Source organism: Salvelinus alpinus, chromosome 30, assembly GCF_045679555.1.
Source record: "Salvelinus alpinus chromosome 30, SLU_Salpinus.1, whole genome shotgun sequence".
NCBI lineage: Eukaryota > Metazoa > Chordata > Actinopteri > Salmoniformes > Salmonidae > Salvelinus > Salvelinus alpinus.
In genome coordinates this window covers 10,662,096-10,689,595 of record NC_092115.1, presented here as the reverse complement: position 1 = coordinate 10,689,595, position 27,500 = coordinate 10,662,096, and the positions used below count along the sequence as shown (strand labels likewise).

The 27,500-nt window shown below is 44.1% G+C and overlaps 2 protein-coding genes across 8 annotated transcripts in view; one reads left to right on the top strand and one right to left on the bottom strand.

Moving 5' to 3' along the window:
* LOC139559689 (abl interactor 1-like) overlaps nt 1-20,215 on the top strand; it is a 54,875-nt gene extending 34,660 nt beyond the window's left edge. The window contains exons 4-11 of one of the 7 annotated variants that reach the window (XR_011671807.1): nt 1,853-1,867; nt 2,228-2,340; nt 2,456-2,596; nt 3,231-3,331; nt 4,248-4,460; nt 11,528-11,611; nt 16,459-16,787; nt 17,154-17,292. Coding sequence is in view for 6 of the 7 variants with exons in the window: in XM_071375895.1 (XP_071231996.1) it covers nt 1,853-1,867; nt 2,228-2,340; nt 2,456-2,596; nt 3,231-3,331; nt 4,248-4,460; nt 11,528-11,611; nt 16,459-16,647; nt 17,154-17,329 (1,032 nt within the window). In the remaining variant the exon portion in view is untranslated. Of the gene's footprint in view, nt 1-1,852; nt 1,868-2,227; nt 2,341-2,455; nt 2,597-3,230; nt 3,332-4,247; nt 4,461-11,527; nt 11,612-16,458; nt 16,788-17,153 lie in introns of all 7 variants that reach the window. The other 6 variants (XM_071375897.1, XM_071375895.1, XM_071375899.1 and 3 more) reach the window with 6 other exon arrangements.
* Nucleotides 20,216-20,530: 315 nt separating this feature from the next.
* The window catches only part of LOC139559690 (amyloid beta A4 precursor protein-binding family B member 1-interacting protein-like), a 21,115-nt gene continuing 14,145 nt past the window's right edge, over nt 20,531-27,500 (bottom strand). The window contains exons 11-13 of the mRNA XM_071375902.1: nt 24,412-24,510; nt 21,615-21,738; nt 20,531-21,530 (exon numbers count right to left, since the gene is read on the bottom strand). Coding sequence (XP_071232003.1) covers nt 21,430-21,530; nt 21,615-21,738; nt 24,412-24,510 — 324 coding nt within the window. The 3' untranslated portion in view covers nt 20,531-21,429. The remainder of the gene's footprint in view (nt 21,531-21,614; nt 21,739-24,411; nt 24,511-27,500) is intronic.

Genomic DNA, 27,500 nt, shown 5'->3' with positions numbered 1-27,500 from the left:
ACAGACAGTTGCCCCTAGAGACTGAGGCGAGTGTCAGATACTTCCATCTGACAGCCGAGCGAGCTTCGCCAACGATTAGACTCGTCGACTGTCACCAGTTACTGTAAACCCAAGTCACGTATCAGACCTCACTCACTCACTGACTGACTGACGACAGCAGCTAGCTTCCAGTAGAATCTAAATCAGTCATTTGACAGACAGAACTGTGCACTATCTGAATTAGAGAGCAGGTGTTAGCAGAAGCTAGATATTGGTTAGCTGCCGTGGATAAGGATCAGTATTGGCTGAATAGAGAAGTCAGATCTCCCTCTCTACTCTTAGTCAGTGAGCTACACTATATATACAAAAGTATGTGGACACCCCTTCAAATTAGTGGATTCAACTCTCTACTCTTAGTCAGTGAGCTACACTATATATACAAAAGTATGTGGACACCGCTTCAAATTAGTGGATTCAACTCTCTACTCTTAGTCAGTGAGCTACACTATATATACAAAAGTATGTGGACACCCCTTCAAATTAGTGGATTCAACTCTCTACTCTTAGTCAGTGAGCTACACTATATATACAAAAGTATGTGGACACCCCTTCAAATTAGCGGATTCAACTCTCTACTCTTAATCAGTGAGCTACACTATATATACAAAAGTATGTGGACACCCCTTCAAATTAGTGGATTCAACTCTCTACTCTTAATCAGTGAGCTACACTATATATACAAAAGTATGTGGACACCCCTTCAAATTAGTGGATTTGGCTCCCTACTCTTAATCAGTGAGCTACACTATATATACAAAAGTATGTGGACACCCCTTCAAATTAGTGGATTTGGCTCCCTACTCTTAATCAGTGAGCTACACTATATATACAAAGTATGTGGACACCCCTTCAAATGAGTGGATTCAACTCTCTACTCTTAGTCAGTGAGCTACACTATATATACAAAAGTATGTGGACACCCCTTCAAATTAGTGGATTCAACTCTCCACTCTTAATCAGTGAGCTACACTATATATACAAAAGTATGTGGACACCCCTTCAAATTAGTGGATTCAACTCTCTACTCCTAATCAGTGAGCTACACTATATATACAAAAGTATGTGGACACCCCTTCAAATGAGTGGATTCGGCTATTTCAGCCACACCCGTTGCTGACAGGTGTATAAAATCGAGCACACAGCCATGCAATCTCCATAGACAAACATTGGCAGTAGAATGGCCTTACTGAAGAGCTCAGTGACTTTCAACGTGGCACCGTCATAGTGCCACATTTCCAACAAGTCAGTTCATCAAATTCCTACCCTGCTAGAGCTGCTCCAGTCAACAGCATACAATGACAGTCTAGACGATTCTGCGCTACCAACTTTGTGGCAACAATTTGGGGAATGCCCTTTCCTGTTACTACTGTACTTCTCACTCTGTCTCTTCTGTTAACCAATGATTACAGCTGTTACTACTGTACTTCTCACTCTGTCTCTTCTGTTAACCAATGATTACAACTGTTACTACTGTACCTCTCACTGTCTCTTCTGTTAACCAATGATTACAACTGTTACTACTGTACCTCTCACTCTGTCTCTTCTGTTAACCAATGATTACAACTGTTACTACTGTACCTCTCACTCTGTCTCTTCTGTTAACCAATGATTACAGCTGTTACTACTGTACCTCTCACTCTGTCTCTTCTGTTAACCAATGATTACAACTGTTACTACTGTACCTCTCACTCTGTCTCTTCTGTTAACCAATGATTACAGCTGTTACTACTGTACTTCTCACTCTGTCTCTTCTGTTAACCAATGAGCATGTTGTTGTTTTTGTCTCTCTTCTCTTTTTACTGCCTGCACTCAGTGGCTTAAAGCCAAGGTAAGAGTTGTTTCTCTCCCTACCCATGATGCTTTGGGCCCAGTACTCTAGATGACCATTGTTTCATGACATCAGTATCATTATATTCATCCCTCTAAAAGCTTTTTGCCATAATGTTGTCCTAATATATGGTCCCTGTGAGGTCTCCCAATGATCTTTCTAATTATCAACCCAACAATACAGAGATGGGTTATTGACCATCCGTCCTCCGCCACAAAACTCTAAAACATGTAAGCAAATTGTTCCCCATAAGCTTCACCCTACGGTAAATGGGCTACTTCCACTAATTGTCTTTTAGTAAAGGGTTGAACATCAGTAGGCCACCTAGGACTGAGTGTCGCATGTTTTTGTTTTTCATAGCAACAAGGGATCAACCAACCAACGAGGGGAGGAGGAGGAGGGACATTATCCAGGACCAATCCACCCACACAGAAACCCCCGAGCCCGCCCATGGCTGGTCGTGGAACTCTTGGGTAGGGTGTCCAGAAATGCAAGTGTGTGTACGTACATGCATGTGTGTGTGTGTGTGAGCTTGTGTAGTTGACGTGCACTTAGTATTCTCCGTGTGTGTGTGTGTGTCCTCTCCAGGCGAAACACCTCCTATAAGACCCTGGAGCCAGTCAAGCCGCCAACCGTCCCCAACGACTATATGACCAGCCCTGCCCGACTAGGCAGTCAGCACAGCCCTGCACGCACAGCCTCCCTCAACCAGAGACCCAGAACACACAGGTTACTTGCACACACACAAGTACATATACACATATTCACTCACAGACACACTTAGACAGACGTACACACACACACACACACACACACACACACACACACACACACACACACACACACACACACACACACAGACACACACCCACAGACAGACAGACAGGTGTGTGTTTGTTTACCCAGCTGGGAACCTTCCACTGGTCACAGCTGTTTGAACAGCACAGCAAAGGTCACATTTCATATTGGAGGAAACAAACAACACTTCCTTGACCTGTTTTTGTCATTAATAATAAAACCAGATGTATGTCGAGGAGCTTGTGATCACTGAAAAATACTTTTAAAACACACCATCTCTCACCGATCACTGAAAAATACATTGAAAACACACCATCTCTCACCGATCACTGAAAAATACATTTAAAACACACCATCGCTTACATATTTGATATATTATTTTATTATGTTGTACAGAAGCAAGCTGAACTGTGGTAGGAGCTCATGCTGCCAATATAATTACAGGTTGTCTGACACTCTCTCTTTCCTCACCACCCCTCTGTTTTAATCTCTTTAACCCCATCACTCTCTCTTTACCTGTTCCCCATTCTAATTTCTCTCTCTGTCTCACTCTCTCTCTCTGCAGTGGCAGCAGTGGGGGTAGCGGGGGGCGAGAGAACAGCGGTGGCAGCAGCATTAGTGTTCCTCTGGCCGTGCCCACGCCCTCCCCTCCCAGCCTGGGACCAGGTGAGCCTAGCAATACATATCCTTTAGTTGAGCTTAGTATTTAGCCTTCCATTCTGTTATTGTAGCTTCTCTGTTAGCTTAGCATTTAACCTTCCATTCTGTTATTGAAGCTTCTTTGTTAGCATAGCATTTAGCTGTCCGTCCTGTATAGCGTCTCCTACTTCTATCAAGCCTGCTTCTGGTTTGTCTTGAAGTTAGCATTTGTTTGTTTATTGTATCAGCTTGTCAAAATATGCATACCCTTACAGAAAAACAACATGAATTTCATGAGAAGTGTTCCAAAAAAACATGTTTTCATGTGACGTTATGTGAAGTTAATGTGATCACATTTGACAACATGCAAAGCAACATGAGATAACGTGAAACTACACATGTTGAAACGTGATCACATGTGAAGTGTTCCAAAAATGTCACATGTGGCGGTAGGTAGCCTAGCGATTAAGAGCATTGGGCCAGTGACCGAAAGGTTGCTGGTTCGAATCCCCGACTAGGTGAACAATCTGTTCGATGTTCCTTTGAACAAGGAACTTAACTCTAGTGGTTTTCCTTAGCAGCCTATTTGTTCTGTCAGTGTGGAATCTCTTTGGACATACAGTAGTGTTGTTTTAGCATCGTATGATGCATCAGCTGTCCATCTGGATCCTGATGGAGATGAATATTTTGATTAGATTTTGGCAGCACATTATATCTTTCCATAGAAGTATTTTTTTCTGGCTGGTTTGGTTGTTGTACTCAGGCATTCTAGTCACAGCTGAGTCTCTTCCATTCACATATAAACAAATTACCTAAGGTTGACTTCAGTGAATTTGAAAGCCAAATACTTCTCTACCTCTCTCGTTCCCTAGTTCACTCACCCTCCTTCCCCTACCTTCTTTCTCCCTATAACTCTCCCCTTTCCCCACCCCAACAACCACAGCAGCGGCCCACCAAGGCCCAGGCCTGGGTCCCATCCCTATGGCCCAGTTTGGCACCATCTCACGACAGGTCTCCCGCCACAACTCAACCACTTCCTCAGCCTCCATGGTGTCGGCCACGGGTACCTACCGCCGGGCGCCCTCCGGCAGCTCCCATTTCTCCATGTCCCAGCAGCCCCACCTCAACGGGGGCCCTGCCTACTCCCAGAACTCAGGTAAGACCATGGAAAGGAGTTTTATGGTTGAAGGAATGTTAAGTCTGACCAAAGAACGTCAATAGGCCGTCGGCTCACTGTGTGTCCTGGAGTCCGTGTGAGGTAGCCCACTTTCACTTCAGCTGAAAGAGGAGGAGTTTAGGGCAGTGGAAGACAGAAATCCACACGCCCATATTAGTTGACAGACAAGAGGAGATTTAAGACGAGCGTCACAGACATCAAACCAAGGCATACTGTCAGTATCTCTGTTAGCACACACACAACATTGACCCATAAGAGGTGGACAAGTCTGGGTGACTGGTCTATGTGTCTGAAGGCAGCTTGATGTTGTCTTTCAGGGCTCGACATTAACGCTTGTCTGCTTGCCCGGGGCAAGTAAAATACATTGTTTGACAAGCAGATTATAGATTTAAGTTGTCTGAATGGAAAAGTTTTTTTTAAATCATGCAAAAATCACAATATCAAACAATTAGGCTACTCCGATCAGAATTGGATCAGAATTGGATCAAAGTTTCCTCCAGATGTGATGTTTTGCTCACTGTCCTCCCAGTCTCTGCAGAGCACATCAGAGTATAATTATTGTCGGCCTGTGTTGATAGGCACGAGTGGTCTTTTAATCATGGAGTCGCGAGATGCGTTTTTGAGATCAAAGCGAGCCTTGCTATGTTCACACATTTGTTGATAATAATTGCTGGTGAGTTATTTTATTTTTGGTCTGCAGTGAAAATCCTGGAAAAGTCATGGTGTGTGTATCACACTAAGAGAGGAGAGAGAGATGACAACGGAGTGACTATAGTAGATAACCAGCCAAACTACACAATATGTTTTGAATTGGCTATCTGGCTAGTTAGCCAATTCAAAAAATTGTTATCTGGCTAGTTAACTATTTAGCTATAAGCATGATTATCCACTGGCACTTGTGTATAAGTGGTGCAGCGGTCTAATGCACTGCATCTCAGTGCTAGAGGCGTCTCTATAGATCCTGGTTCGATTCCAGGCTGTATTACAACCGGCCGTGATTGGGAGTCCCATAGGGCGGCGCACAATTGGCCCAGCGTTGTCTGGGTTTGGCCGGTGTAGGCCGTCATTGTAAATAAGAAATTGTTCTTAACTGACTTGCCTAGTTAAATAAAAAATAAATACAATTACCGCAAATGGCCAACACGCAGTTGATACAGGTAGTCAGGTGATACAGGTGCACATGAAACCAATGCTGCATACTCCGGTTGTAAAAGTGTCTCTTAAGGAATAAGTCAAGGGGTATGAATACTGTCTGAAGGCCTCTGTAACTATGCTGTCAAGATCTCCCCAGAATGCTGAGCTGCAGGGTTAGATCAAAAGCCTGCACACCCAGTAGCTCTCCAGATGAAGGGTGAAAATCTGTCATGCCTTTTGGTGAGAACAATCTGTTATAACACCAGGGTTAGGGTGAAGGGAGTAATTGTGTCCCTTGACTAACCAGTGCCCCCGCACATTGACTCTGTACCGGTACCCCATGTGTATAGCCCCGCTATTGACTCTATACCGGTACCCCATGTGTATAGCCTCCACATTGACTCTGTACCGGTACCCCATGTATATAGCCTCCACATTGACTCTGTACCGGTACCCCATGTGTATAGCCTCCACATTGACTCTGTACCGGTACCCCCCTGTATATAGCCTCCACATTGACTCTGTACCGGTACCCCCCTGTATATAGCCTCCACATTGACTCTGTACCGGTACCCCATGTGTATAGCCTCCACATTGACTCTGTACCGGTACCCCATGTGTATAGCCTCCACATTGACTCTGTACCGGTACCCCATGTGTATAGCCTCCACATTGACTCTGTACCGGTACCCCATGTGTATAGCCTCCACATTGACTCTGTACCGGTACCCCATGTGTATAGCCTCCACATTGACTCTGTACCGGTACCCCATGTGTATAGCCTCCACATTGACTCTGTACCGGTACCCCATGTGTATAGCCTCCACATTGACTCTGTACCGGTACCCCATGTGTATAGCCTCCACATTGACTCTGTACCGGTACCCCATGTGTATAGCCTCCACATTGACTCTGTACCGGTACCCCATGTGTATAGACTCCACATTGACTCTGTACCGGTACCCCATGTGTATAGCCTCCACATTGACTCTGTACCGGTAAAATAAATACAATTACCGCAAATGGCCAACACGCAGTTGATACAGGTAGTCAGGTGATACAGGTGCACATGAAACCAATGCTGCATACTCCGGTTGTAAAAGTGTCTCTTAAGGAATAAGTCAAGGGGTATGAATACTGTCTGAAGGCCTCTGTAACTATGCTGTCAAGATCTCCCCAGAATGCTGAGCTGCAGGGTTAGATCAAAAGCCTGCACACCCAGTAGCTCTCCAGATGAAGGGTGAAAATCTGTCATGCCTTTTGGTGAGAACAATCTGTTATAACACCAGGGTTAGGGTGAAGGGAGTAATTGTGTCCCTTGACTAACCAGTGCCCCCGCACATTGACTCTGTACCGGTACCCCATGTGTATAGCCCCGCTATTGACTCTATACCGGTACCCCATGTGTATAGCCTCCACATTGACTCTGTACCGGTACCCCATGTATATAGCCTCCACATTGACTCTGTACCGGTACCCCCTGTATATAGTCTCCACATTGACTCTGTACCGGTACCCCATGTGTATAGCCTCCACATTGACTCTGTACCGGTACCCCATGTGTATAGCCTCCACATTGACTCTGTACCGGTACCCCATGTGTATAGACTCCACATTGACTCTGTACCGGTACCCCATGTGTATAGCCTCCACATTGACTCTGTACCGGTACCCCATGTGTATAGCCTCCACATTGACTCTGTACCGGTACCCCATGTGTATAGCCTCCACATTGACTCTGTACCGGTACCCCCTGTATATAGCCTCCACATTGACTCTGTACCGGTACCCCCTGTATATAGCCTCCACATTGACTCTGTACCGGTACCCCCTGTATATAGCCTCCACATTGACTCTGTACCGGTACCCCCTGTATATCGCCTCCACATTGACTCTGTACCGGTACCCCCCTGTATATAGCCTCCACATTGACTCTGTACCGGTACCCCCCTGTATATAGCCTCCACATTGACTCTGTACCGGTACCCCCTGTATATAGCCTCCACATTGACTCTGTACCGGTACCCCCCTGTATATAGCCTCCACATTGACTCTGTACCGGTACCCCCCTGTATATAGCCTCCACATTGACTCTGTACCGGTACCCCCCTGTATATAGCCTCCACATTGACTCTGTACCGGTACCCCCTGTATATAGCCTCCACATTGACTCTGTACCGGTACCCCCTGTATATAGCCTCCACATTGACTCTGTACCGGTACCCCCTGTATAAAGCCTCCACATTGTCTCTGTACCGGTACCCCCTGTATAAAGCCTCCACATTGTCTCTGTACCGGTACCCCCCTGTATATAGCCTCCACATTGACTCTGTACCGGTACCCCCTGTATTTAGCCTCCACATTGACTCTGTACCGGTACCCCCTGTATATAGCCTCCACATTGACTCTGTACCGGTACCCCCTGTATAAAGCCTCCACATTGACTCTGTACCGGTACCCCCTGTATATAGCCTCCACATTGACTCTGTACCGGTACCCCCTGTATATAGCCTCCACATTGACTCTGTACCGGTACCCCATGTATATAGCCTCCACATTGACTCTGTACCGGTACCCCCTGTATAAAGCCTCCACATTGACTCTGTACCGGTACCCCCTGTATATAGCCTCCACATTGACTCTGTACCGGTACCCCCTGTATATAGCCTCCACATTGACTCTGTACCGGTACCCCCTGTATATAGCCTCCACATTGACTCTGTACCGGTACCCCCTGTATAAAGCCTCCACATTGACTCTGTACCGGTACTCCCTGTATATAGCCTCCACATTGACTCTGTACCGGTACCCCCTGTATATAGCCTCCACATTGACTCTGTACCGGTACCCCCTGTATATAGCTTCCACATTGACTCTGTACCGGTACCCCCTGTATATAGCCTCCACATTGACTCTGTACCGTAATACCCTGTATATAGCCTCCACATTGACTCTGTACCGGTACCCCCCTGTATATAGCCTCCACATTGACTCTGTACCGGTACCCCCTGTATATAGCCTCCACATTGTCTCTGTACCGGTACCCCCCTGTATATAGCCTCCACATTGACTCTGTACCGGTACCCCCTGTATATAGCCTCCACATTGACTCTGTACCGGTACCCCCTGTATATAGCCTCCACATTGACTCTGTACCGGTACCCCCTGTATAAAGCCTCCACATTGACTCTGTACCGGTACCCCCTGTATATAGCCTCCACATTGACTCTGTACCGGTACCCCCTGTATATAGCCTCCACATTGACTCTGTACCGGTACCCCATGTATATAGCCTCCACATTGACTCTGTACCGGTACCCCCTGTATATAGCCTCCACATTGACTCTGTACCGGTACCCCCTGTATATAGCCTCCACATTGACTCTGTACCGGTACCCCCTGTATATAGCCTCCACATTGACTCTGTACCGGTACCCCATGTATATAGCCTCCACATTGACTCTGTACCGGTACTCCCTGTATATAGCCTCCACATTGACTCTGTACCGGTACTCCCTGTATATAGCCTCCACATTGACTCTGTACCGGTACCCCCTGTATATAGCCTCCACATTGACTCTGTACCGGTACTCCCTGTATATAGCCTCCACATTGACTCTGTACCGGTACCCCCTGTATATAGCCTCCACATTGACTCTGTACCGGTACCCCCTGTATATAGCCTCCACATTGACTCTGTACCGTAATACCCTGTATATAGCCTCCACATTGACTCTGTACCGGTACTCCCTGTATATAGCCTCCACATTGACTCTGTACCGGTACCCCTGTATATAGCCTCCACATTGTCTCTGTACCGGTACCCCCTGTATATAGCCTCCACATTGTCTCTGTACCGGTACCCCCTGTATATAGCCCCGCTATTGTTATTTTACTGCTGCTCTTTAAATATTTGTTACTTTTATTTGTTATTCTATTATTATTATTATTATATATATTTTTTTCTTCACATTTTTAAAAATATTTTTCTTTTAATGTTGATATTTATTTATTTTATTTACATTTAAAAATATATATATATATATTTTGAATTATTTAAATTATAATTATTTTTAATTATGTCTTTTTTATTTTATTTCAAAGAATAAAAATAAAAAATCTATTATTTTTTTATTTTTTTTACCAACAACTGCATTGTTGGTTAAGGGCTTGTAAGTAAGCATTTCACTGTAAGGTCTACCTACACCTGTTGTATTCGGCGCAGGTAGCCTAGTGGTTAGAGCGTTGGACTAATATCCGAAAGGTTACGAGATCGAATCCCCGAGCTGACAAAGTAAAAACCTGTTGTTTTTCCCCTGAACAAGGCAGTTAACCCACTGTTCATAGGCCCTCATTGAAAATAAGAATTTGTTCTTAACTGACTTGCTTAGTTAAATGAAGGTAAAAAAGTGACTGATTTGATGTCAGCCACCTATCAGAAGACATTTGAGTGTTCTATACAGCCTTGCAGTATTACACATTATGTTATTTGTTCTTTCTCCCAGCATGAAAAACTGGACAAAACTAGTTCAAATGACAGTTTCTGATTGTAATGATGTCATTTCGACAGTTTCTGATTGTAATAATGTCATTTCGACAGTTTCTGGTTGTAATAATGTCATTTCAACAGTTTCTGATTGTAATAATGTCATTTCAACAGTTTCTGATTGTAATGATGTCATTTCAACAGTTTCTGATTGTAATGATGTCATTTCAACAGTTTCTGATTGTAATGATGTCATTTCAACAGTTTCTGATTGTAATGATGTCATTTCAACAGTTTCTGATTGTAATGATGTCATTTCAACAGTTTCTGATTGTAATGATGTCCTTTCAACAGTTTCTGATTGTAATGATGTCCTTTCAACAGTTTCTGATTGTAATGATGTCATTTCAACAGTTTTCCATACTGGGCCTAGTGGCCTGCAAACTGTTTCAAATCATTCCTATAATATTGGGAACTATGCATGAAATAGTACCTCGTTCAACACGGTGTCTAATAGAGTGCTGTGAAATATCATGTTACCGTGCTGCATGTTGTTGGTCTACATACCCAGTGGCCAAAACTGGTTGAAAAGACGTCATAATGACATCATTTCAAGCAGTTTGTGGTTGTGATAACCTCATCGCTGGGCATGTTTTACTGTCTATGGAGAACAAGCGTCCCACAAGGCATTTCTATTCTGCTTTTATCTTTCTTATTGTCTTGTTTCAGTGCCACTCGTTTTATTGTTATATCTGTAACTTGCCACTATCCTAGATAAAATAATCATTTGGAAGATACTCTGATAATAAAGTCGTGGCAGCTAATTGAAAAACACTATTTACTCTCAGTGTCTTACTGCTTTGTTTTGATCTCTGACAAGCATATTTATCTTGTGTTCCTCACACCTTCCCCCCCCCACCCTATTTCTGTCTCTCTCTCTGGTCTGTCTCTCTGTCTGTCTCTCACTCTCTGGTCTGTCTCTCTCTCTGGTCTCTCTCTCTCTGCCTCTCTCTGGTCTGTCTCTCTGTCTGTCTCTCACTCTCTGGTCTGTCTCTCTCTCTGGTCTCTTTCTCTCTGCCTCTCTCTGGTCTGTCTCTCTGTCTGTCTCTCACTCTCTGGTCTGTCTCTCTCTCTGGTCTCTCTCTCTCTGCCTCTCTCTGGTCTGTCTCTCTGTCTGTCTCTCACTCTCTGGTCTGTGGTCTCTTTCTCTCTGCCTCTCTCTGGTCTGTCTCTCTGTCTGTCTCTCACTCTCTGGTCTGTCTCTCTCTCTGCCTCTCTCTGGTCTGTCTCTCTCTGGTCTGTCTCTCTGGTCTGTCTCTCACTCTCTGGTCTGTCTCTCTCTCTCTGGTCTGTCTTTCTGTCTGTCTGTCTGTCTCTCTCTGGTCTGTCTGTCCCTCTTTCTGCCTGTCTGTGTTGCTGCTTCCAGTGTCTGTAGCTCCTCCTCCTCCTATGGTCCAGCTGACTCCTCAGATCCCTCTGACCGGCTTTGTGGCCAGAGTGCAGGAGACCAGTAAGTCTCTCTCTCTCTCTCACACACACACACACACACACACACACACACACACACACACACACACACACACACACACACACACACACACACACACACACACACACACACACACACACACACACACACACACACACACACACACACACACACACACACACACACACACACACACACACACACACACACACGGGTAACATCAAAACCACTCCCTCAGTCCTACATATCAGACCAGCACCTATCAATCCCCTTTTATGTTGTCTGTCATGCCTTTTTCACACGCTCCCTACTGCCTTAAGACACACCCCTTCCATGTCTTGTCTGTCATGCCTTTTTCACACGCTCCCTACTGCCTTTAGACACACCCCTTCCATGTCTTGTCTGTCATGCCTTTTTCACACGCTCCCTACTGCCTTTAGACACACCCCTTCCATGTCTTGTCTGTCATGCCTTTTTCACACACTCCTTACTGCCTTTAGACACACCCCTTCCATGTCTTGTCTGTCATGCCTTTTTCACACGCTCCCTACTGCCTTTAGACACACCCCTTCCATGTCTTGTCTGTCATGCCTTTTTCACACACTCCCTACTGCCTTTAGACACACCCCTTCCATGTCTTGTCTGTCATGCCTTTTTCACACACTCCTTACTGCCTTTAGACACACCCCTTCCATGTCTTGTCTGTCATGCCTTTTTCACACACTCCCTACTGCCTTTAGACACACCCCTTCCATGTCTTGTCTGTTGCCATGGTCACTGAGAGACAGTGGAGAGTGTTCTATGGTTCCATCTCTGTTCACTGAACACACCTGACTTAAGGTTTGGAAAACTGCATAGTCTCAGCCAAGTCAAGCACGGTTTTAATCAGACAGTGACCCTCCCAATGCCTCCGTGTCCTTATCCAGGTGACCTTAGTGGTTTTTCCAGCTTTCAGATCACAGTTTCATCCTTCCGGTCATTATTTAGCATTTAGACCTTCAGGAGCTATAGGTCTCTGAACTACTGGGTCTGTCTCTTACGGGGCGGCAGGTAGCCTAGTGGTTAGAGCGTTGGACTAGTAACCGAAAGGTTGTTTGATTGAATCCCTGAGCTGATAAGGTAAAAATCTGTTGTTCTGCCCCTGAACAAGGCAGTTAACCCACTGTTCCTAGGCTGTCATTGAAAATAAGAATTTGTTCTTAACTGACTTGCCTAGTTAAGTAAAGGTAAAATACAGTTAAGAAGAGAATACACTGTGCACTGTCATGCCATCTGCTGGCCAGTACAGGTAATCACATGTCTGGAAGATCAGGCTCATGTATAAAATAGAATATATTAATTAATGTTTTGTTTTAATAATGTTCAGGAGCATTATACTGGTAGGGGCATTTGGAAGTTGAATATTGAAGTTGTTTGTTCAGTTTGGAGTGGCAGAGCTGAGCTCATATGACATTTTGATAACACTATATGAGCAGCCTATGGGCGATACATCATGTAAATGGTAACCTGTCATAAGACTGTCATAAAAATTCCATGACAACTGGTTATTGAAATTATACTTGTTGCATGCATGGTATTCATGTATTATACTGTAGGTACAGGCAGAATATCCTAAACATGGAAAACCCTGCTTTAATATATATACACTGCTCAAAAAAATTATGTGAACACTAAAATAACACATCCTAGATCTGAATGAATGAAATATTCTTATTAAATACTTTTTTCTTTACATAGTTGAATGTGCTGACAACAAAATCACACAAAAATTATCAATGGAAATCAAATGTATCAACCCATGGATGTCTGGATTTGGAGTCACACTCAAAATTAAAGTGGAAAACCACACTACAGGCTGATCCAACTTTGATGTAATGTCCTTAAAACAAGTAAAAATGAGGCTCAGTAGTGTGTGTGGCCTCCACGTGCCTGTATGACCTCCCTACAATGCCTGGGCATGCTCCTGATGAGGTGGCGGATGGTCTCCTGAGGGATCTCCTCCCAGACCTGGACTAAAGCATCCGCCAACTCCTGGACAGTCTGTGGTGCAACGTGGCGTTGGTGGATGGAGCGAGACATGATGTCCCAGATGTGCTCAATTGGATTCAGGTCTGGGGAACGGGCGGGCCAGTCCATAGCATCAATGCCTTCCTCTTGCAGGAACTGCTGACACACTCCAGCCACATGAGGTCTAGCATTCTGTTGCATTAGGAGGAACCCAGGGCCAACCGCACCAGCATATGGTCTCACAAGGGGTCTGAGGATCTCATCTCGGTACCTAATGGCAGTCAGGCTACCTCTGGCGAGCACATGGAGGGCTGTGCGGCCCCCCAAAGAAATGCCACCCCACACCATGACTGACCCACCGCCAAACCGGTCATGCTGGAGGATGTTGCAGGCAGCAAACGTTCTCCACGGCGTCTCCAGACTCTGTCACGTCTGTCACATGTGCTCAGTGTGAACCTGCTTTCATCTGTGAAGAGCACAGGGCGCCAGTGGCGAATTTGCCAATCTTGGTGTTCTCTGGCAAATGCCAAATGTCCTGCACGGTGTTGGGCTGTAAGCACAACCCCCACCTGTGGACGTCGGGCCCTCATACCACCCTCATGGAGTCTGTTTCTGACCGTTTGAGCAGACACATGCACATTTGTGGCCTGCTGGAGGTCATTTTGCAGGGCTCTGGCAGTGCTCCTCCTGCTCCTCCTTGCACAAAGGCGGAGGTAGCGGTCCTGCTGCTGGGTTGTTGCCCTCCTATGGCCTCCTCCACGTCTCCTGATGTACTGGCCTGTCTCCTGGTAGCGCCTCCTTGCTCTGGACACTACGCTGACAGACACAGCAAACCTTCTTGCCACAGCTCGCATTGATGTGCCATCCTGGATGAGCTGCACTACCTGAGCCACTTGTGTGGGTTGTAGACTCCGTCTCATGCTAGCACCGCCAGCATTCAAGAGTGACCAAAAACATCAGCCAGGAAGCAGAGGAACTGAGAAGTGGTCTGTGGTCACCACCTGCAGAACCACTCCTTTATTGGGGGTGTCTTGCTAATTGCCTATAATTTCCACCTGTTGTCTATTCCATTTGCACAACAGCATGTGAAATGTATTGTCAATCAGTGTTGCTTCCTAAGTGGACAGTTTGATTTCACAGAAGTGTGATTGACTTGGAGTTACATTGTGTTGTTTAAGTGTTCCCTTTATTTTTTTGAGCAGTGTATATAACCTAAACATGGAAAACCCAGCAGTAGATTTGAAGTATACAGTACAAGTCAAAAGTTTGGACGCACATTTTCTACATTGTAGAATAGTAGTGAAAACATCAAAACTATGAAATAACTCATATGGAATCATGTTGTAACCAAAAAAGTGTTAAACAAATCAAAATATATTTTATATTTGAGATTATTCAAAGTAGCCACCCTTTGCCACACACACAGTTTTGCTCACTCTCGGCATTCTCTCAACCAGCAATTAACAGGTGTGCCTTGTTAAAAGTTAATTTGTGGAATTTCTTTCCTTCTTAATGCATTTGGGCCAAACAGTTGTGTTGTGACAAGCTAGGGGTAGTATACAGAAGATAGCCCTATCTGGTAAAAGACCAAGTCCATATTATGACAAGAACAGCTCAAATAAGCAAAGAGAATCAACAGTCCATCATTACTTTAAGACATGAATGTCAGTCAATCTGGAAAGTTTCTTCAAGTGCAGTCGCAAAAACCATAAAGCGTTATGATGAAACTGGCTCTCATGAGGACCATCACAGCAAAGGATGACCCAGAGTTACCTCTGCTGCAGAGGATAAGTTCATTAGAGTTACCAGCCTCAGAAATTGCAGGCCAAATAAATGCTTCACAGAGTTTAAGTAACAGACACTTCTCAACATCAACTGTTCAGAGGAGACTGTGTGAATCAGTCCTTCATGGTTGAATTGATGCAAAGAAACCACTACTTAAGGACACCAATAATAAGAAGAGACTTACTTGGGCCAAGAAACACGAGCAATGGACATCTGATGGTGGAAATCTGTCCTTTGGTCTGATGAGTCCAAATTTGAGATTTTTGGTTCCAACCGCCGTGTCTTTGTGAGACGCAGAGTAGGTGAATGGATGACTTCCGCATGTGTGCTTCCCACCGTGAAGCATGGAGGAGGAGGTGTGGGGGTGCTTTGCTGGTGACACTGTCAGTGATGTATTTAGAATGCAAGGCACACTTAACCAGCATCTGGTTTGCGCTTAGTGGGACTATCATTTGTTTTTCAACAGGACAATATCCCAACACACCACCAGGCTGTGTAAGGGCTATTTGACCAAGAAGGAGAGTGATGGAGTGCTGCATCAGATGACCTGGCCTCCACAGTCACCCGACCTCAACCCAACTGAGAAGGTTTGGGATGATTTGGACCGCAGAGTGAATGAAAAGCAGCCAACAAGTGCTCAGCATATGTGGGAACTCCTTCAAGACTGTTGGAAAAGAATTCCAGGTGAAGCTGGTTGAGAAAATGTCAAGAGTGTACAAAGCTGTCATCAAGGCAAAGGGTGACTACTTTGAAGAATCTCAAATATAAAGTATATTTTGATTTGGTTAACCCTTTTTTGGTTACTACATGATTCCATAATGTGTTATTTCATAGTTTTGGTCTTCACTATTATTCTACAATGTAGAAAATAATAAAAATAAAGAAAAACCCTTGAATGAGTAGGTGTCTAAACTTTTGACTGGTACTGTATATTTAGGAGTTTTTCCCTGGTCAAGTCACATGGTCAGGAGAAACCCTTGGCCCTATTGATGTCACAGAAATAAATATAATTACTACACCAGTCGATTCAATTCCACTTCCATAATGTCCATCATTTCTTCCCCGTCCTCGTCCAGTTACAGACGACCCGGCCCCCCCTCCACCGCCCCCTCCCGAGGACGTGGTCATGTTTGACGAGCTCTCGCCCCCTCCCCCGCCCCCTCCCGTGGACTACCAGGGGGATGAGGAGGCGGCCGTAGTGCACTACAATGACCCCTACTCTGACCGAGACCCCCACTGGGCCCCCAAGGCCTACGCAGAGAAGGGTGAGTTTGACTCGTACCACCGGAGATACAGAGACCAGTCACTGGGCCCCCAAGGCCTACGCAGAGAAGGGTGAGTTTGACTCGTACCACCGGAGATACAGAGACCAGTCACTGGGCCCCCAAGGCCTACGCAGAGAAGGGTGAGTTTGACTCGTACCACCTGAGATACAGAGACCAGTCACTGATCGCTGTTTCAGCATGATTTAGGGGCTGTTACAAGCTTGTTTTTAAATGGGGCAAAGTAAATGTCTGTGGACACAGAGGGTCAAACGTATCCAAATCCGGATGGCCAATTTAGTGCAGTACATACTATACACCCACAAATTGTATATCTTGGGTTTAGGCCAACTATAATATTAGTACTGAATCTGTACTGTAATGTCTCTAAGTAATCCTAGTACAACCCTATTCCCAGCAGTTGTCCTCTCTCACTCTGTTCTGTCTATGGTCAGGTTGCTAATGTATAAGAGAATACAATGAATAAATGAATCAAATGTATTTTACAGTGGTGGCCATTTATGACTACTCCAAGGATAAGGAGGACGAGCTGTCCTTCATGGAGGGCTCCATCATCTACATCATCAAGAAGAACGACGATGGCTGGTACGAGGGCGTATGCAACGGCGTCACCGGCCTCTTCCCCGGCAACTACGTAGAGTCCATCATGCACTACACAGACTAAGGGCGGCCATTTTGAATGAGAAAAAAACGCCAAGATGTTACCAAAAAAAACAACCATTTTGAATCAAATTCTGTGTTTAGTATTTGAAACGATAAGGTAGGTTTTAGTAAGATGTTGTTTTTTTGGGGGGGGGGGCCCGCCACAACTCTTATCCACACAGCAAAATATACATTTTACTTTCACAGAAACACATAGAAAAAAATTATAAAACAAACATAAAGAAGTGCATTAGGACATGACCGAATGTTTGTTTTTGTCCAAATCGCAGATGTTAAAAAGAAGCAAAATAGTCTATTTACTATGCTACATGTTGAAGGGAGGGGTGGGGAGCTGGGACAGGGAATAGGGGAAGGCAAAAAGATATGATGTGATTTTTCTTATTTCTGATGATATTTTGTTTTTGTTATATAACTTGTATATACTGTAATGTGTGAAGCTGACAGTTGGTTTGTCAGTAGTGTGTTTTACCTGTGAGTTTTCATCGGCGTCTTTTGAGTGGTCAACAGCAAGCCAAGTTGTGCCAGATACAGATGGTTTAACTCAATCATATTCTGTCGTTGTGTTTCGGGTATTATTTTATTTTTCTCTTTTAGTGCCATTTCTACCCTAGGCTCGGCCAATTGTCACTTGATAAGAATGTTTTTTTTTTATGTGGAAAATAAATTGTATCTTACTTATTTTTTTATTTTTTATGAAAATGGTTCCTGAAATGTGCTTGCTTCAAATGGCAAAGAAACTGATTATTGTACTTTTGTTCCATCATGGTTCCGTTGTGTTGGAATGTCTGCTTAGTTCCCCATGGCTTTTTATACTACTTCAATTTATATGGTTTTGATTGGGACACCCGGGTTGCGTTCAGGCTATCCAACCGTTGCGTTATCGTTTTTAGTTATATCATCCTGGGTTTGTCAGTGGGGTCTGGATAGTTGCTTATCTTTGGTGCTTGATAACAATTATCACATTCCATTATCAACACAACCTCAAAACAAGGACGCAAGGCTGTCAAAGAACGGTATAGGCTGCTAGCCTACCTTATTGAGCAGTACAGGGTGATTTGTAACAATGCTAAATGTTCTATCTTGAACGTACCCTTGCTCTATCCTTTCTATCACAGTGGATGTAGACAATTTAGCAGTGCATTGTTATCTCAAATGTACTAAAACGATGGGTTACGGCGATGGCCATGGGTTACGGCGATGACCGTGGGTTACGGTGATGACCATGGATTACGGTGATGACCATGGGTTACGGTGATGACCATGGGTTACGGTGATGACCATGGGTTACGGTGATGACCATAGGTTACGGTGATGACCATGGGTTACGGCGATGACCATGGGTTACGGCGATGACCATGGGTTACGGCGATGACCATGGGTTACGGCGATGGCCATGGGTTACGGCGATGGCCATGGGTTACGGCGATGACCATGGGTTACGGCGATGACCATGGGTTACGGCGATGGCCATGGGTTACGGCGATGGCCATGGGTTACGGCGATGGCCATGGGTTACGGCGATGACCATGGGTTACGGCGATGACCATGGGTTACGGCGATGACCATGGGTTACGGCGATGACCATAGGTTACGGCGATGACCATGGGTTACGGCGATGACCATGGGTTACGGCGATGACCATGGGTTACGGCGATGACCATAGGTTACGGTGATGACCATGGGTTACGGTGATGACCATAGGTTACGGTGATGACCATAGGTTACGGTGATGACCATAGGTTACGTCGATGACCATAGGTTACGGTGATGACCATAGGTTACGTCGATGACCATAGGTTACGTCGATGACCATAGGTTACGGTGATGACCATAGGTTACATCGATGACCATAGGTTACGGCGATGACCATAGGTTACGGCGATGACCATAGGTTACGGCGATGACCATAGGTTACGGCGATGGGTTACGGTGATGACCATGGGTTACGGTGATGACCATGGGTTACGGTGATGACACCATGAAGTAGACATGCCGCACAGACAAAGGTATGTTAAAGCTTGCCACGTGCAGACCATGTAATGTCAACATAATCAACATGAACATTATTCAACCTCAATGTATGCATGACTACATGAATACATCAACAAAAAACTTTATTTTTTATTTTTTATTGTGAATAATAATTTGCCACAACATCCAGTTATTGATTGTACTTTTAACTTTTCCATCAGAGGTCAATTTTGTGAGAAACAACTTTCTTTCTACCTAAGCATTTCCAGCACTGCAATTGATTGTTTTGAAAGAGTTTGTCTGAGACTGCCGGTCATGGTTTGGTAGCAGTTTGGATTTTGATTTATTTATATTTTCCTAGAAAGATATTATTAGACAACCACTATGTTTACCACTAAAACGTGACACATTTCGGGGCTCCACAGTGCGCATTGATTTGAAGTCTGTTTTATTAGATGAAATGTGGAAAAAGTGTTTATCTGTAACTTAACTGTTCATGGGAACAGAATGTGATATTTCTCGTCTCGTCTCTTGGGGCTCTATCCAATCTGCTGAAGCGTTACAGATGCCGTAATAGAAATTGAAAGGGAATCTCTGATTGAGCCGATAATATGCAGTGTTTTGCTGTGAATGCCGTCTCCGATTGAGACGATAATATGCAGTGTTTTGCTGTGAATGCCGTCTCCGATTGAGACGATAATATGCAGTGTTTTGCTGTGAATGCCGTCTCCGATTGAGACGATATATGCAGTGTTTATCGTGAATGGCGTCTTCGCTAAAGTTGGAACATTGCCTTCTTGCTGTAAAGCTGAACTTCCGATGCGGATCGAATAGAGCCCCTGGTTTGTATATATAATGTGCTCATTTACATTCATGTACAGTCTTTTTTTGTAATAAACAGCTCACCGAAACAACACATGAAGCTGATCTTTGGTGGGGGATTTCTCTTTGGGACAGTTGAAGAAGAGGGGTAGAGTTGTCCTCTATCTCAGTTGATAGAGTATGGCGCTTGCAATACCAAGATAGTGGGTTTGATTCCCGGTACCACTCGTACATTAAAATGTATGCATGCATGACTGTCAGTCACTTTGGATAAAAGTGTCAGCTAAATGGAGTCTATTATTAAGAGCATTGGAAATCCAATTCGTTTCTATGGCGTTTTGCCAAACAATTTAACACCCAATAATACTACTCATTAATACACACACACACACACACACACACACACACACACGACTTAGCCACTTCATTGTAACACACTATCCACAGCAACTCTACAACACAGTTTTTCATTGAAGTAAGGTCAATGACCAACAGTAAAGTGAATTGTCAACTAACAGATAGTAACAGGAGTTTGTATAGTAGACATGAAGCACAATGCCAAAGACATGTTTATCTGCCTGTCGACATGTTATACTATAGGAATTGATCTGGCTTAGCCAATTATGTCCGTGTTGATAAAGCTTCATACCAACACACTGTACATCTTCATCAGGTTGCAATTACAACATAGCTTTACTGTGGTTAACTTAGGTTTTATTAATTCTGACTAAATAATCAAATTCAATACATAAATAACCCAAGAACATGCATCGTGGGGTTGGGTTAAATGCGGAAGACACATTTCGGTTGAATGCATTCAGTTGTGCAACTGACTAGGTATCCCCCCTTTCCCATCAGGCACTGGTTTGGAAATGTCTTCTGCATTGCGTTGTCCAATCATATCTTGTCAGATCAGTTACTTAAAGGAGGGAAGAAAGGAAGAATGCATTTTGAAGTATTGGAGCAGGGCCTGTCACCTCCCGAGGTGCTATTTTTGCAAGCATCGCTCTGGTCCATGAACACTGGGCCTGTCTGTAGGTAGGTTGAGAACGTCCTCTACAGTAGTCATGGGTGAGTGGGCGGAGCTCCATCCCTAGACCCCAGAGCCCCACCCAGGAGGGGGCGGAGCTCCATCACTAGACCCCAGAGCCCCACTCAGGAGGGGGCGGAGCTCCATCCCTAGACCCCAGAGCCCCACCCAGGAGGGGGCGGAGCTCCATCCCTAGACCCCAGAGCCCCACCCAGGAGGGGGCGGAGCTCCATCCCTAGACCCCAGAGCCCCACCCAGGAGGGGGCGGAGCTCCATCCCTAGACCCCAGAGCCCCACCCAGGAGGGGGCGGGGGAATAAAGTCTGGGGGCGGTTCAGAGAGGTAGTCCTGATCAGGGTGTCCATTGGCCCTCACTGTTGCTGAGGAAAGGAAAATAATATGTATTATTTAGTGTGTGTGTGTGTGTGTGTGTGTGTGTGTGTTTGTGTTTGATTGTGTCTCACCTATGTGCCCAGTAGAACGTGTGGGAGGGCTGGAGACAGGCAGACTGGTCACATGCAGAGTGGAGGTGGTGGTTAAGGCTCTCCTCACTGCCGTCTGATAGTTGTGGTACAGGGTGGCCCCATACTAAACAAAGATAGATACGGGTAGGTACACACAACGTAGGACTCACAGCCCATACACAATTGGACTGTTGTACCCCTACTGAACCGAACCGTGCTGAGCCGAGCTGTACTGTGCTGGTTACTCATTCACCATAGTTGCTGGAACCGAGCTGGGAAGAATAATGTCAAAAGGAACTAACTGAGGCAACACAGTATGGTTCAGGTCCGCAGTCAGTAAAGGGTAAGAGTAAAGGTTAAAGGGTAAGAGTAAAGGTTAAAGGGTAAGAGTAAAGGTTAAGAGTAAGGGGTAAGAGTAAGGGGTAAGAGTAAAGGGTAAGAGTAAAGGGTAAGAGTAAGGGGTAAGAGTAAAGGTTAAGAGTAAAGGGTAAGAGTAAAGGTTAAGAGTAAAGGGTAAAAGTAAGGGGTAAGAGTAAGGGGTAAGAGTAAAGGTTAAGAGTTAAGGGTAAGGGGTAAGAGTAAAGGGTAAGAGTAAAGGTTAAGAGTAAGGGGTAAGAGTAAAGGGTAGAGGGTAAGAGTAAAGGGTGAAAGCATGGCCACCGATAAATCCACTATAATTGAGTATTTCAATAAGCATTTCTCTACGGCTGGCCATGCTTTCCACCTGGCTACCCCTACTCCGGTCAACTGCCCGGCACCCTCCACAGCAACTCGCCAAAGCCGCCACCATTTCTTCACCCAAATCCAGACAGCTGATGTTCTGAAAGAGCTGCAAAATCCGGACCCCTACAAATTGTTGCAACCCCTATTACTAGCCTGTTCAACCTCTCTTTCGTATCGTCTGAGATTCCCAAAGATTGGAAAGCTGCCACGGTCATCCCCCTCTTCAAAGGGGGTGACACTCTAGACCCAAACTGCTACAGACCTATTTCTATCCTACCCTGTCTTGCTAAGGTCTTCGAAAGCCAAGTTAGCAAACAAATTACCGACCATTTCGAATCCCACCGTACCTTCTCCGCTATGCAATCCGGTTTCAGAGCTGGTCATGGGTGCACCTCAGCCATGCTCAAGGTCCTAAATGACATCATAACCACCATCGATAAGAGACATTACTGTGCAGCAGTATTCATCGACCTGGCCAAGGCTTTCGACTCTGTCAATCACCACATTCTTATTGGCAGACTCAACAGCCTTGGTTTCTCAAATGACTGCCTCGCCTGGTTCACCAACTACTTCTCTGGTAGAGTTCAGTGTGTCAAATCGGAGGGCCTGTTGTCCGGACCTCTGGCAGTCTCTATGGGGGTGCCACAGGGTTCAATTCTCGGGCCGACTCACTTCTCTGTATACATCAATGATGTCGCTCTTGCTGCTGGTGATTCTCTGATCCACCTCTACGCAGACGACACCGTTCTGTATACTTCTGGCCCCTCTTTGGACACTGTTAACTAACCTCAAGACGAGCTTCAATGCCATACAACTCTCCTTCCGTGGCCTCCAACCTCTCTTAAAAGCAAGTAAAACTAAATGCATGCTATTCAATCGATCACTGACCGCACCTGCCCGTCCGTCCAGCATCACTACTCTGGTCGGTTCTGACTTAGAATATGTAGACAACTACAAATACCTAGGTGTCTGGTTAGACTGTAAACTCTCCTTCCAGACTCCCATTAAGCATCTCCAATCCAAAATTAAATCTAGAATCGGCTTCCTATATCGCAACAAAGCATCCTTCACTCATGCTGCCAAACATACCCTCGTAAACTGACCATCCTACCGATCCTCGACTTCGGCGATGTCATCTATAAAATAGCCTCCAACACTCTACTCAGCAAATTGGATGCAGTCTATCACAGTGCCATCCATTTTGTCACCAAAGCCCCATACACTACCCACCACTGCGACCTGTACACTCTCGTTGGTTGGCCCTCGCTTCATACTCGTCGCCAAACCCACTGGCTACAGGTTATCTACAAGTCTCTGCTAGGTAAAGCCCCGCCTTATCTCAGCTCACTGGTCACCATAGCAGCACCCACTCGTAGCATGCGCTCCAGCAGGTATATCTCACTGGTCACCCCCAAAGCCAATTCCTTGTTTGGTCACCTTTCCTTCCAGTTCTCTGCTGCCAATGACTGGAATGAACTGCAAAATCACTGAAGCTGGAGACTCATATCTCCCTCACTAACTTTAAGCACCAGCTGTCAGAGCAGCTCACAGATCACTGCACCTGTACATAGATGGGCTATTTACAGATGGTCTATCTAATTAATCCCCATACTGTATTTATTTATCTTGCTCCTTTGCACCCCAGTATCTCTACTTGCACATTCATCTTCTGCACATCTACCATTCCAGTGTTTAATTGCTGTATTGTAATTACTTCGCCACCATGGCCTATTTATTGCCTTAACTCCCTTATCTTACCCCATTTGCTCTCACTGTATATAGACTTTTTTTGTCTTTTTTTTCTACTGTATTATTGACTATGTTTTGTTTATTCCATGTGTAACTCTGTGTTGTTGTATGTGTCGAATTGCTATGCTTTATCTTGGCCAGGTCGCAGTTGCAAATGAGAACTTGTTCTCAACTAGCCTACCTGGTTAAATAAAGGTGAAATAAAAATAAATTTAAAAAAGGGTAAGAGTAAAGGGTAAAGAGTACGAGTAAAGGGTGAGAGTAAAGGGTACGAGTAAAGGGTAAGAGTAAAGGGTAAGAATAAAGGGTATGAGTAAAGTCTAACCTTGGCTACTCTGATGGAGTTGACCCAGAGGGAGAGAGTGAGCTCATCGTCACAACACAGGAACCTGATGTACTGGGACTCCTTCTGGATCTGAGGATGCTACAGGGCAAGACCAGAACATATTGTATTTATGGTAATCAACGCACCTATGGCTAAATCTCCCATGCATGCAATATCTGTCAGGAGAGACTGCATTGATGCTTGGATGAAATAGGTCTTTGTTCAAGTCGTCCAGCATTTTTTTTTTTTGAAGTTCATCAAAGAGCCTGCAGGAGGCGACCTATGCTCACATTAGCCGAGCCATACGATGGAGCTCCATATGTACAACACTAGCAATGGTAAGACCCTTTCTCAATCATGTTAAGAATGCATGAACATTCCCATACACCCAAAAATAAATGGTGAGTAAAAAAGAAAACATCCCCTAATTTGAACCATAACGTTGTTGCCTGTTTTAAATCAAATCCCTTATTTGAAGATACACTTTTTTTTCACACCAATTTTTTGCCTCTAGAACTTTTTGCCTCTAGAACTTTTTGCCTCTAGAACTTTTTGCCTCTAGTGTCCAAAACCAGAGATGGATTCAGCTCGTATGTTGCCATTATAAACCGTGGAAATATAAACTCAAGTTCAAGGTAACAGGAACTCAACTTCCGGTGATGTAACTTTAAAAACAAACCATTGTCAGACATGGTTCTGACCTATTATAACTGACCTATGACCTATTATAACTGGCCTATTGTAACTGACCTATTGTAACTGACTGGCCTATTGTAACTTACCTATTGTAACTGACTGGCCTATTGTAACTGACCTATTGTAACTGACCTATTGTGATCTATTATAACTGACCTACTATAACTGACCTATTGTGACCTATTATAACTGACCTATTATAACTGACCTATTATAACTGACCTATTGTAACTGACCTATTGTGACCTATTATAACGTACCTATTATAATTGACCTATTATAACTGGCCTATTATATTTGACCTATTGTGACCTATTATAACTGACCTATTGTGACCTATTATAACTGACCTACTATAACTGACCTACTATAACTGACCTATTGTGACCTATTATAACTGACCAATTGTGACCTACTATAACTGACCTATTGTGACCTATTATAACGGACCTATTATAGCTGACCTATTGTAACTGACCTATTGTGACCTATTATAACTGACCTATTATAGCTGACCTATTGTAACTGACCTATTATAGCTGACCTATTGTAACTGACCTATTGTAACTGACCTATTGTGACCTATTATAACTGACCTATTGTGACCTATTATAACTGACCTATTATAGCTGACCAATTGTAACTGACCTATTGTAACTGACCTATTGTAACTGACCTATTATAACGGGCCTATTATAACAGACCTATTATAACGGACCTATTGTGATCTATTATAACTGACCTATTATAATTGACCTATTGTGACCTATTATAACTGACCTATTACAATTGACCTATTGTGACCTATTATAATTGACCTATTGTGACCTATCATAACTGACCTATTATAATTGACATATTGTGACCTATTATAACTGACCTATTATAATTGACATATTGTGACCTATTATAACTGACTATTATAATTGACCTATTGTGACCTATTATAACTGACCTATTATAATTGACCTATTCTAACTGACCTATTGTGACCTATTATAACTGACCTATTATAATTGACCTATTGTGACCTATTATAACGGACCTATTATAACTGACCAATTGTGACCTATTATAACGGACCTATTTTAATTGACCTATTATAACTGACCTATTATATTTGGCCTATTGTGACCTATTATAACTGACCTATTATATTTGACCTATTGTGACCTATTATAACTGACCTATTATAATTTACCTATTCTAACTGACCTATTGTGACCTATTATAACTGACCTATTATAATTTACCTGTTGTGACCTATTATGACGGACCTATTATAACTGACCTATTGTGACCTATTATAACGGACCTATTATAATTGACCTATTATACCTGACCTATTATAACTGACCTATTGTGACCTATTATAACGGACCTATTATAATTTACCTATTATAATTTACCTATTGTGACCTATTATAACGGACCTATTGTGACCTATTATAACGGACCTATTATAACGGACATATTATAACTGACCTATTATAACTGACCTATTATAATTGCCCTATTGTGACCTATTATAACTGACCTATTATAACTGACCTATTATAACTGACCTGTGATACATCTTCTAAAATGTTCTTACTTGTTAACAGTTACAGGTCAGTCGGACTAATATAAGTCCATTCTTGTGAACTACATCAAACTACAGTCACTTCCTTACTGGTTGACCTTACCATGAGAACCATCACTATCATCAACTTAGCTGTTCATTTCCTGAAAATATGAAACAGAGATAACAGAGATAACAGAGATAACATAGGGATAGATCTTGGGCTCCTGAGTGGCGCAGCGGTCTAAGGCACTGCATCTCAGTGCTCGATGCATCACTACAGACATCCTGGTTTGAATCCAGGCTGTATCACAACCGGCTGTGATTGGGAGTCCCATAGGGCGGCGCACAATTGGCCCAGCATCTTCCTGGTTTGGCCGGTGTAGGCCGTCATTGTAAATAAGAATTTGTTCTTAACTGACTTGCCTAGTTAAATAAAGTACAAATAGAAGTTTTTAAAAATAGGATAGTAGCAAAAGTGCAAATTCCTCCCATCTGGCATCCAAGCAGGCTAAAGTAAACAAAGCAAGCTCAAAGTATTAGAAAGATTTCAAGTAGTATTTCAACCCAGGTCTTGAGAGAACATTGGGGTTGAGTGGTGAATTGTAGTTGCAAACTAAGGACCATCAGACACAGCTCAACCCAGCTGCAAGGTTCTAAGTACCCGACCCTGAACGCTCTTTTGAATGGACGCCACAACCCAGCATGTGTCAGACCTGCCCCCACTTCAACCAACTGACACCTCACTCCCCCTGCTATCATTCTTTGTCTGAAAAAATTATATTCTCGGTAGGGGAAACGTTCCTTATTAAAAAAGCCTCTTGATGACTGA